The following is a 12,651-nucleotide window of genomic DNA, read 5'->3' on the forward strand; positions in this document are numbered from 1 at the left end:
TCAATTAACACATCCAACACTTCTGGTGCACCTAAATATTTGGATTTTTCTTTATTTTTTTCATTTTTGAGGCTGAAGAAAAACAAAAACAAAAATCTTAAAATTAAAGAATAACAATGCAACACCATTTGGTAATATGACATTGCCAGTTTTCCAAATTTAACAGGAGTTGGGAAAAAAATATGTCAGCAATTTCCCAATATATTTTTCTGGATGATTAAGTAGGAACATTACATACAATTAGTATATTCAGAAAAAACACAGTGTTCTAGGAAAAGTAATTTTATATCCTTTACACTGTTTATCATTCATGACTGTTCTCTAGCTAAATTAAAATATGAAGTTTTAATGGATTTTTTTAAATCCAGAAACAGACCTGCTTTAGTTTTTGCCATTTTTGTTTTCCATGTTGAGTCCTTTCCATAGGTCACAGCCTAAATGCTGCAACTTATGACTTTTTTGATCTTTAGTATTCTTTTTCAAAGAGTATTGGAAAGAGCTCAGAAAGACAAGCATAAATTTTTCACAGAAGTGCTTAACTACAGCTCTATGTGAAAAAAATTAACAATTGGGTTTTTTCCCAGAATGAGAAATACTGCAACAGTAACACACATACAATAACAACCAAACTATAAAAACAAACTCCAGCACTGATATAATACAGAAATTGATTTAATTGGAACGACAAATTACAATACACGTTTTAATTGTATATGACAAAACAAAGCATGTTTCAATATTATAAATTAATCCCAACATATTTTAAGATTTTGTTGAGAAGTTTCCATGTGGAAGTGTCTAGCTACATCTAGTTCAAATAAAAAGAGTTCACACAGCTTAAAGAATTCTCACTTAACTAAAGAAAAAATAGCAGCATGCACTGCATAGTCTGGTGGAAGGTTAGAAGAAAATAATGGCAGACAAAACAAGTGAAAGTGCAGGAAAAGCACCTACACATTGCAGAGCTGTGGTGAAAAACATCCCATTTTGCTTTGCTTGCGTATGCAGCTTTTGCTTTACATTGCCTGTATTCCAGCCTACAAGTTTTCTCCTCTTTACTCTTCTGACTCTCTCCTCCAAGGAGAAAGGGAATGAGAGGCTCTGAGATGTGTAGTTGCCAACCAGGGCTAAATCACAACACCAAAAAGTAGAAAAGCTTCTCTTAAGTGAAGATGGATCTCATGAAAAACATCTAAGAACCACAGCACTAAGCCTGAATGAGTTCAAGAACTGTTTGGATGGTACTTTCAGGCACATGGTGTCACTCTAGGGGATGGTCCTGTGCAGGGCCAGGAGCTGGATCTGATGATCCCTCAGAGTCCCTTTAAACTGATTTTATTCTGTGATACTGTAATGTGAACAACTAAGTTAAGCATCAGTTCTCCTCATCTGTTCGATACTGAGCAGTACAGATTTAATATTAATGCTTTGCATTAGATAAAATAATCTAAATTGATGTGGGAAATGCTAGTTTTACATTGATGCATGTCGTGCATTATGCTTTTCATATTTTGGAGATTACAATGCTTATTCCTGCTGTATTGCATCTTCAGCAGAAGTCTGTAATTGTTTAATTATTCCCAAACACAGTAGTGATACTACTGTATTCCCTGATGCCTAAGACCATGAAGTGTATTTTTCAGTAAAAAAGGTGCCAGATGTTTTATTCATCAGCTTTATTGCACTTCCAAGTAAGAACCTGAGGGAAAGTCAATGGAGTGTAATGAGCAAGGGAAAACATTTTATTGTGACAATCCCAGGCTACTGAGACCATTCTCTCCATGCGTTTAAACAATATAAGGCTACAAAGTAAAAAACACTTTCTTAGTCTCCATGCCAAGTATAATTTTGATTTTGTGTTGCCATTAAAAACACCAAATTTCTAGACAAGTCCACAGTTGTTTCAGAAACAAGCCCGGAGAGAACTGGTACAGAAACCGTACTATATCTCCAAACCAATTATTCTGTCAGCTATGCTATTAAGGTTTGTTATCTTCTAATTTTTGAAGTTCTATAAGAGGAGAAGCAGACTGTCAGATAATGTGGTCAATATGTAACCATTAAGACTTTTCTCTACTGAAAAATCAAGCTCATTTTGGCAAATTTGTTCGATCATAAAATATAATTAGGAAGTCCATTTCACCACAGTGAGCAATACAGCATGACAGAACTTCATGCTTTTCTCCTTGGCAAGATATCATACCAGCAAGCCCATGCAGTGAAGTTCAAAGTCCAGCCTGACCTGGAAGCCCAGAGACCTCAGCCTCTTACAGGGCCACCAGAAGAAGTTTTCAGTAGAACTTTAGGCAGATTTCGTCCTTTAAATTCTGAGCATACCTGGCCACTCAGACCAGAAAATTTCAAAGCAAATCCCATAATTTCTCTATTAGCACATTCTTATATTTATTTTTATTACTGTATTCACACAGTCTGTATTTGAAGTATATTTTATACATATGCATACATATCCTTACTAATATGTATAAAGCATAAATTTACATTACATATATATATACATATATATACACACACACATATATATACATAGCTTTATATGCAGCTTGATATATGTAGTTTTAATATTACAGCATTATTTGTTAATAGATTATTGTAATATGGCAGTATCACGAATAAAAGGCATTATCAAAGAAAATGCCTACTTTTAAAAAAGGTAAAGAAAAAACTATTTGGTAACGCCAATTTTCTTCATTTCATGTAACTTTTCCATTTGTGCGAGAGTTTGTGCAGTTTTTGGAGGCAGATGAGGGAGTTTCTCTGACGATCTGGCAATGGAGCAGGGAAGGTATCAGTACTGATAATATTTATTAGCTACATCTGCTAGAAGTGCTTTTTATAGACTACATGAGTGCGAGACAGTCATTCCTGAAATTCCTTCTACCCTGAAGGAGACACAAACCTTGAGGAACTACTTGAAATGACGTCTGGTGTTTAAAGCTAACAAGACTCCTTTCCCTTGTCTTTCAGCTGTATGTGTAATAAAAAGCTCAGTGAGTAGCAGCAAGGAGCTATAGCCTACTACTCATGTTCTGAATGAGCATTTCACATACTTCCATCTGTAATTTATCTTGGAGGATTACTCAAACTAGATTCTGAGTAATTTGTTCTTTCTGGCTAGATTATGTTTCCAAAATGCTGAGCCACTTGCTGGGAATAACCATATTCAGTCAGCCACAATGTTCTACAAAGTCTACAAGTAAGTGTAATACAGAGCTCTCATGCTAACCCAGCAAACGCTTTTGGAAAACAGTACAAAACAGCAGCAATGGGAAAACAGTTGCTAGTGCTTGTACAGAACAGAGCACTTCTTACCAGAAAATGAAAAAAGAGTAATTATCAGTAAGCTCAAAGTTTCTAGGAAAAAAACCAAAAAGGCAAGCAGAGCTTCCATCTAAAAAACCAAATAGAAAAGAAACTTCGTAGTATCTATGTTGAAACCATCTACTCTATTTACGGGGGGGGGGGAAAGTATCACCAGTAAATAAATGCTAGTTTCTTCTTGAGGTTCTTTGTTAAAAATCAGAATACTATTTTGTGCAATTCTTTCTAATCAATCTATTTTTTGTTTTCAGGCAAGCTATTTTCTCATCTGTTTATGTTTGTCCATTAACATAAACAGCCAAAGACTCTCAAGCACCAACCTTTTACTACATTAGCTAAAAGCACAAAACCATGCAGCTTAACTCACCTCATCAGTCCACACGTATCAAAGTGCCTAGAAGGAATGTTAGTTAGATTTTATTTAATCACTGAAATCATATAGCAAGAGTGAATTCAAGGAAAAGGTGACAGATCAGATGAAAGATCGTTAAATTTTAGCCTTGACCTCTAAGATTATATTTGACATCATGTTGTTTTAGTATCAAGGAAGACACCTGTACAAAGAATCTCTTGTGCACAAAGAGATGGGAATAAATGTAAATATTTTCAAAGTCAGGAACTTAAGGATAAAAATATTTCATGTTCAAAAAGCTGGAAAGGATATCATATATTTGAAGTTGTAAAACAAATGCATATACATAAGGAATATTTAAGGGTATAATTAATTATAACATCATGGTCCTAGAGATTCCACACTCTCTACAGCACCTTCTATTTTAGGCACATAACATGACAATGTATGTATGTCACTAATGCTGAGAATTATGTTTGTGATATATTTAATATCCCAGTTATTGATTTAGACTGATGGATACCTGATACATACAGTATTTCCATAACACAGTGAAATACAGAATTAAACAAGAGGTAGCTAAGGTTACCCTCACTGGCTGCACAAAGAAACAGTTTTAGAAGTCCTGAAGCATATATAAGGAAAAGAAAAAAGACTGGGATAGGCTGAGCTAGCAATCTAATTGCAGGGGAGATGCATATTTATCAGTGCTTCAGAAATGGAGGAATGCTGTTTAAAAATGTTTTGAGCACACACTATTTTCAGAATATTTTGAGACTAGTACCCAAAAGTCATTCACCGAAGATGAATTAGGAGGCAACGTTACATTATTTACACAACGTTACAACGTTACATAATTTAAACTCAGAACCAAACCTATTGTAGTACTTCAGTCTACTTCTACACGCACAGTAGAGGAAAAAAATTAGAAATATATTCACATGATAAACCTGAGTTAGAAGGCACATGCATAAATTATACTAAACTGTCTCTTTCATAGCCCTAGACTACAGGCATCTGAACCAGCTAATAAAAAAATGACTACCCATTTCCTGTTCAGTGACAGGCAGTATTGAATGCATTTACCTATTGAGTTGACTGCCTTGTCATGCTCTATGACAACTTTTTCTTTGGTAATATTTATTCAGATAGTAAATATAGCAGTAAAGATACAGCGGAAAATAAACCATGAAGCTGGTAGAGGGAGGGATGATACCATGTGGCAACAAGAGCACTGCCTGCAGCTTGTCACAGCTGAATAAGAGCCTCTCCAGTGCTGGGCACTGCCGGAAAGGAACACCAGGGGTTCAGAGCATCTTGAATCCAACTGCAGAACAATAACCAGCAGCAAGATAAGATGCAAAAAGACAGAAGGAGAACTTTTTGAGGAAGCTGTCCCTTCCTTTAGGGAAGCGGTAAAGCAGGAGATTTAAAAACCCAAAGAAATAAACAAACAATCCTTGCTTGAAGATGCTCCAACCCACAAAAGCAGTGGTAATTTTCATTATTTTTACATGGCATTGTTTTACTACATAGATTTTAAGAATTAATAATGTAACCATGTGGTCAGGTTCACACAAACTGAATTCCACTGTGAGGCTTCTCTGAGGAGAAGCTGCTCTGTGAGCCATCACTGAGCAGCTTGTTTGGTGTGGATTACAAACATTTGCATTTAATTTCAAAAGCGTGTTAAGATTATGATGCAGACTTACGCATGCTTAATTTTACTTAGTGAGCACCCCAGTAATCATCTATGTGCATCTGCATTCTCAATTATCTCTAACAGAATGAAGACTTGAGGATAAACACTTCAAAATATTACTATGGAAAATAGAACCTATCCTGGGACAAAAGCAGGCAACCTTTTTCTTTTGATGACAGAGTAAATACAAGAATCTTCTTGTATGTTTCTTCAATTAGACTGCACGTATACTTTCTGGTTTTATTTTAGAACCACATTCCTCCCTCCAGGCGATTCTATACATCATTACAAATCCTCATGCAATTTTATCCCAGGTTCTATCTTTACCAAGACACCTGACCTTAACAGCAATGCTCATTTCTCAGCATGAACCAGACAAAGATACTCTCGCAAAAATTCCCATTCTAACACGATTCATCGATGTCTCACAATTCAAAGCACTAATGTGTAACTTCATAGGAATCATTATTAATGTATAAAAATACAATCTTTTTTTCTGTTTGGTGGCTGAATTCAAACGCCACCCATATATATTTATCTGGCCAAAAATCCTTCACGTGCACTTATTATGCAGAGCTTCCTAAATAACACTTTTTTTTAAAAAAAAAAATCATAAATATAGTGAGTGTGATAGTGCGGCCTACAAGCAGTGTAAGCATAACTTAAGTCACAAAGTGATCCTGGTTACTAAGGATGTGTAAAAAACCAATTAAAATCCCAGAGCTATGCACTTCCTCCTTCCACTGCTCTGTAGAAATTAGTTCAGATGATTTAAACAAAATGCTGTTTTGACCTGCAAGCAACTGACTAAAATTGCTTTGGAAGCACATGTAGTTTATACATTTTTGCCAGAAATTACTAATCAAGCAAATATACACTAGACAGGTAACATGCTTACAGCAGACATAATTCTGAAAATTTTCTATTGATATGGATTGGAAATTTTGCCTGAGGAAAAAAACCAAACATGCACAAAATATTGGAACTTGCCTAAACCAACCATATTTCACCACTCAATCTCTTTGGAGGGACAGCACGTCTCCAAGTGTGACCAACAAACACAGGTAGGATTACAAAATGTATAAAATCTTTTTTTATCAGCTTCCAAGTTTGGGAGTCCAGAGGCTTTTACTAAAGCCATGACAAACTTAAGTTATATTTAATATATGTGCTCTCCCTAGATTATCCTGAGCTCTGGTACTCATTTCTGCATAGCCCTGGGATTTGTTTATATACTATTTTGCCTTTCCACAGAACCAAGGGAGTGTACCCTGAACAAACCAGTGTTCGGAGAATCTTTTACTGCATTCTGGTTTCTTTGAACAGTGTAAGGCAATAGTTCCAAAACAAGTTTTTGTCGTGGGTACAGGGTATATACCTGGAAAACAAATCTAAGCTCTAGTTCTAATCACTCAAAAGTTTTTTACTCCCAGTTTGTCAAAATAACAGTTTTCATATTGTGACACACAAAATCGCCACTCCCACGGGTGTGACATGGGGGTCACCACTCCAGTGTAGCGTGACATACAAAGCCACCATCCCCATCTTTGCTACTCCTAAGAATCACTGACACTCAAAATATGATGAAACATTCAATGCAGTTTTAAGTGAAATAAAAGAATTAGTACAGTCCAAAATAGAATTGTTTCAATAAATATATTTCAAATAAAATTAGAATTTCAGACACTTAAAAATCTTTTACAAATGATCACAAATCGTTTGTTTGTTGTTATAACTTAATAGTTTCAGTATGATCAAATACAATATACATGTTTGAGACAAAGGATACAAATTGCATCACCTCTGATCTGGAATAATTGAAGAAGATTGCTGATTCAAGACAGCAGTAGTAGAAAAGGTAAAGAGAATCAATAGACTACAATCATGCAACAGAAAGTATTAACAAGAATAGAACCCAAAAAATGCTGTTAGTAAGTTATGTTTTCCTCTTTACCTCAGGTAAGCAGTATCAAGTATTTAAGTACCAGCTAATGCTCCCACAACCCTGAAAAGGGAGTGCTGAATCATGGTAATGTTTATTAACAGACAAGACTTTGCACATATAAAGCGTCATATATGTGCTAGTAACAACTTCAGTTAGTCTCATTTAGAAAACAGTGACTTAGACCCACAAATTGTGACGCTGCAGGGATCGCAACTTTTCAAGGGCAAATCAAATTATATTCTCTCTGAAGGCAGTGACCTAAACATGGCCATAAAAAACTCAGCAGGGGCAGGATATACTGCCTCTGGCAGCCTGCTGCTTCTCAGATTTTTCTTATCATTTGCAGTTTGCACGTGTCCAAGACGGAACCTGCAGCCCATTGGAAAGTTCCTAACTTAGAGTGGGCCATGTTAGTATTGCAAACTGCATGCTCTGCGAAAATAAAGGCACAAGAGACAAGACTCCAAGTCTGATCAAGGTTACAAACCATAGACCATTGAGACATTTGAATTCCACTACTGAAAAAGAAAAGCAGCCTGTATAATATCAAGGCAGTGTGTAGCTCAGTGTGAACATTTTTGACCTGGATGTGTTGGTTAGGATAACAGAAGAAACACTTTTAGTGAATTCAACATAAATCCCCATTCTGAGTTAGACGAAAGAGAACGAAAGTCCTTACCCTCTTCCCTCCTTTTTTCTCCTCTTGATACAAGCTAATTAGCTCATTTTATTAAAAAAATGAAAATTGGTCTATTTTTTTCCAATAAAGGCTATTATCTGGTTTGGGTATTATCAGTGTAGCTTCACTGGTAAATAACAAGTCTAGACAGAACCAAAACCTGGTATCTATAAAGAAAAATATTATGTGCATTTTGTTATAATAATCTTTGTAGAGTTTTACAATCAACACTATGGACTCCAACATATTTGAGATACATGTTTCTAAACAGTAGGTCAGCAAATGAAGATGAAGAATGAAAACAACTTCATAAGTCAACAAAGATTACATGTTAGGTATCATTACATTAATTAACACATTGTATTATTACATTATTATTACATTAAATATAGAACACTTTATTACTGAGATGTTAACCACTTAACGTACTTGTAAGAATAGGTAAGTGGCAGTGAAAATTGTGACAAAAAACCTGGACCAAAATTTAAAAAAAAAACCACCCTGAACTGAAAACTCATTGTCAGAATAAACAATTAAAATACAGTAATAAAACATATGCCTCTACAAAATAGAACAGAAACTATCCACACAACTCCCAAAAAGAAAACAGATTATCTGACCCTGCAAGACCTTTGATTCTGCAAAGACTCATAAACTGACTGGATTTCATTTAATCTGAGCAGAAGTCAGAAGTGCCCCTAACCAACATGAGCAGAATTAAACCCACTCCAGCAGGAAGAAAGGACAGGAATTAAAGACAGATTAAAAAAACTAGGTGCCAAAAGTATCGGGGTTTGATTTTAGTATATTCAAAAGCTTTAGAAGAAAGAAAAAAACTGAGTAAATACTACATTTATAGAACTTTACCTTTGGCATGCTGTCTGCCAGCTTCACTAGAAATTGTATGTCTGAAATTGCCTAGAACAAGGAAAAGCTGAAAAATGTCTGACTACTTTGACAGAGACTGATTTGAGTGAGAAAAACGGAAAACCTAAATAGAGTTATCAACCTCAACTACTTAACCTAAACAATCAGGAAGTATTTACAATGAAGTCTTTGTGCAATGAAGTTACTAATGCTAACTTAGGACAAGAATGAAAATTACTCAGCGGCTCAAATTATGCTTACAACAGAGTCACACACAGTCAGGACACTAGTCTTAATGATAGAACTTTTTAAGCATAATGAAATGCTGCTGAAAAACATAATATCTTATTGCATTGGTTCTTTATAACATGGAGATACATGGCCACCAATGACAGCTTCACTTTGTCAAATATTTGAAATTATTATGCAATTTTGCAGCAATTCAACAGTCCAGACTGTATTACCAAGGCAAATTGGGAATCACTGTAGCATAACTTCATTGCATTCTCAAGAGCAACCAGTAAGCCTTGTTGATGACACAAATATAAACATTTCCACTACATATTCCTTTATAACAAAGATAATGAAAATTACAGTTTAATTTAAAATACTTGCCTTAATCTGTAATATTTCACATACCATGCTGCCAACATTCCCACTACATAGCATACTACAACAGGAACAAACAGTTCAATATTGTTTGTCAGCACAAGCTCAAGCAAGGTTGGTTAAGATTAGTTACAATGAAAAGGAATAATAACAGAAAGTAAGTTTATCCAGGATGAGAATGTATAAAGAATTTTCATTTCTCAGGATTCCACAATTTCTGAACTGAGAAAAAGATGGCTTCAAAACATGTAATAAATGTGACTACTTGTTTTAACCCTCTGTTTCACTTTGGACTATTTTCTATCAATCAGAAGCCACAAGTAGCATCTAAATGGCTTAAAAGACTTGCAGAATGCCTCTTTGGCTCTATCACTGTTGCTGATAGCTTTCACTTGCAGCATTATGCTCTGTGTAGTCATTTCTCAGGTAGTTTTAAAAAGCTCAGTACATTACCTGCAGTAATATGGAGTGCAAAATACATTTAGTGAATTAGCTTCTCCAGCAATCATTTTACTGAAAAACTGAAAAGTTCAAATTGAATAAACATTTGAAAAGTGCAGCAATTTACCATTTCTAAAACCAAATCAGTTAAACGAGTCCTAGACTTTTGGACTAATTCTCCTGAGAATTATTAAAAGCACCTCATAGGACTGTCCATGCATTACATGGAAGTTACTACACGAGAACACATCAGCACCAGAATGAGATCCCTTCACTCAACATCTTTTAAAAGTGATTACTTCCCACATTCAACACTTTTTATATATATGTATACCTACATACACACCTACTTAAGCAACAGTTCCATGCACAAATGAAATTGATCTCAGTGACAAGAGTTTTAAAATATAATGCAATGCTGCTTTAAAACTTCACGTAATTAAACGTAAGAACAACAAGGAAATATGTTTTCAGTAGAATTTCTGTTGAGTAATGGATGCCTTCCTCACTTGGAGATGGATACAGAAAAGTTTAACAGGAACCAGGAGACTACTAAATCTATTTAGAAAAACGCTTATCTAATAAAAAAAATTGAGGTTTTTAAGAAGATGTAGCTTAGACATTTTTCACAATAAAGACTACAATATTTCTTAAAAAAAAATTAGAAATGTAATTCTTTGTTCTTGACTCAGGAATAAAGGCTGTCCCCAAGAATAAAGACTGTCCTCAAGAATAAGATTGCTATTTATCTGCTTGTAGTTCAGCCTGTTTAATCACTGTTAAGAGACTAGACATCAAAGTATACAAAGTGTTGAATGCTTCCAAAAAATTCTTAGATATAAGCAGATGAATGGCACTGCAAGCACAGACTGACCTCTTCCCCCATCACACCTAAAGCCTCTGGCCTACAAAGCATTTAGGTCTTCTAGCTTTTGAATAACAAACCAACTCTAATTGACAGTAACTTCTTATCTGCAGGAAGAACAGGAAAAAGCCCACTGCCTCCATGAAAAGGATAACGTTGGGAAATCATGTACAAGGATTATTTTATAAACAATAAAGACCTGTCCTTAAGCAGCCCTTTTGAGTGTGCCCTGATGCTCCAAGGCAAGCTACATTTTAGCATCCGAGGCACACATTTTGGACATACGAAGAGGAAATCATTCTGTGTGATGCATTTCAGACACACTATGAACTACAAAAGTACTACTCCCGTGAAATATATTTTTTTAAGAGACAAAAGCATGCATGACTGTCTAACAGCACCTGACGTGCAGACCGGGCTTCGTGGAAGTTTCCCCTGAAAGTTACCAGCAAAACGCGGCGCTCACTACAGGCCGTGTGTCTGTGCAAACCACACAGGTCCATCGTTCTGCCCGACCGGGGCTGTCCAGGGGAGAGGGGCAAACCCTGACTTCTCCCGCTGCGGAGAACGACGGAGTCCCCGTCGGGGAGGCGAGGCTCAGGCTAAGTGACACGCTGCTGACGGCAATGGGGCCGGGGACGCGCACTGCCTGCCAGAGCACCGGGGCCAGGAGGGCTCCCGCAGCCCCGTCCCACCTCACGACGGGGTCTGACCACCGCGGACCCCGACTCGTCCCCGGGCCGCCGACAGCCGGCCCCGCGCACCCCGCCCAGCCCTGCCCGCCGCCGGGAGCCGGGATGCTGCTGCCTTACCTGAGCCAGGACCGCGGGGAACACGCGCGGCCACCCGCTGTAACACGCCGCCAGGCAGCCTCCCCCGACCAGAGCGGCGGCGGCGGCGGCCCCCCATGCGGGCGGGCGGCGCTGGCTGCGCAGGGGCCGCATCCCGGCGAGCCGCCCCCGCAGCGGGGCTCTGGCGACCGCCGCCGCCGCCGCTCTCCACGCCGCCGACATCTTCCCGGAAAGCGCCGCGGCGGCCGCGCATGCGCAGCGCCGGCCCGAGGCCGCGGGGCGGGGGCGGCTCCGGCACGGTCCCGCCGGCGGGAGCGACGCCGCCCGCACGACCGGAGGGCACGGAGCTGGCGGAGAGGAGGTAACCTGGAAGGACGTATGGTGTAGCCAGGCGGGGGTTGGCCTCTTCTCCCAGGCAACAAACCACAGGACGAGAGGGTATAGTCTCCAGCTGCGCCAGGGGAGGTTTAGGTTGGGCATTAGGAGGAATTTCTTCACAGCAGGGTGATTAGACATTGGAATGGGCTGCCCGGGGAGGTGGCGGAGTCAGCGTCCCTGGACGTGTTTAAGGAAAGACTGGACGTGGCACTCATTGCCGTGGTCTGGCTGACATGACAGTGTTGGGCCACAGGTTGGATTCGAAGATCCCAGAAGGTCTTTTCCAACCTAATTGATGCCCTGTTTCTGTAGCGCAGGCGGAGTGCTCCCGCTCGCTCCGTCCCGGAGCCCCCCAGGGAGGGCAGGCGGCGGGCCGGGCCGGGAGACAGGCGGGTTCCTGGTGGGGAGGGAAGGCGGGCCGGGCCGGGCCAGGTGCCGTGTCAGGGGAGGGGGCACGGGAGGCCTGGCCTGTGGGGTAGAGAGTGAAAAGTGGCGACGCTTTCAGCGGTCCTGCGGCCCCAGGAGTGCCGCGGCCACCCCCATGTGTCTGTCACAGAGCTCGGCTTCGCTTCCTTCACTGATGTGACTTTTCCCAGAGCTGACTCACACTGCTGAGAGCATGAGAACCAGTGGGTAACAAGGGGGTTCGAGGCCCTGCAAGGTACTGAGCAAGGCGGGTTGGG

At 39.1% G+C, this 12,651-nt stretch overlaps 1 protein-coding gene across 1 annotated transcript in view; it reads right to left on the reverse strand.

The window, feature by feature from the left end:
* MICU2 (mitochondrial calcium uptake 2) overlaps positions 1–11,821 on the reverse strand; it is a 137,349-nt gene extending 125,528 nt beyond the window's left edge. The window contains exon 1 of the mRNA XM_066313063.1: positions 11,612–11,821. Within this exon, the coding sequence (XP_066169160.1) occupies positions 11,612–11,812 (201 nt within the window). The 5' untranslated portion in view covers positions 11,813–11,821. The remainder of the gene's footprint in view (positions 1–11,611) is intronic.
* Positions 11,822–12,651: the final 830 nt, after the last annotated feature.

Source organism: Sylvia atricapilla, chromosome 2, assembly GCF_009819655.1.
Source record: "Sylvia atricapilla isolate bSylAtr1 chromosome 2, bSylAtr1.pri, whole genome shotgun sequence".
NCBI lineage: Eukaryota > Metazoa > Chordata > Aves > Passeriformes > Sylviidae > Sylvia > Sylvia atricapilla.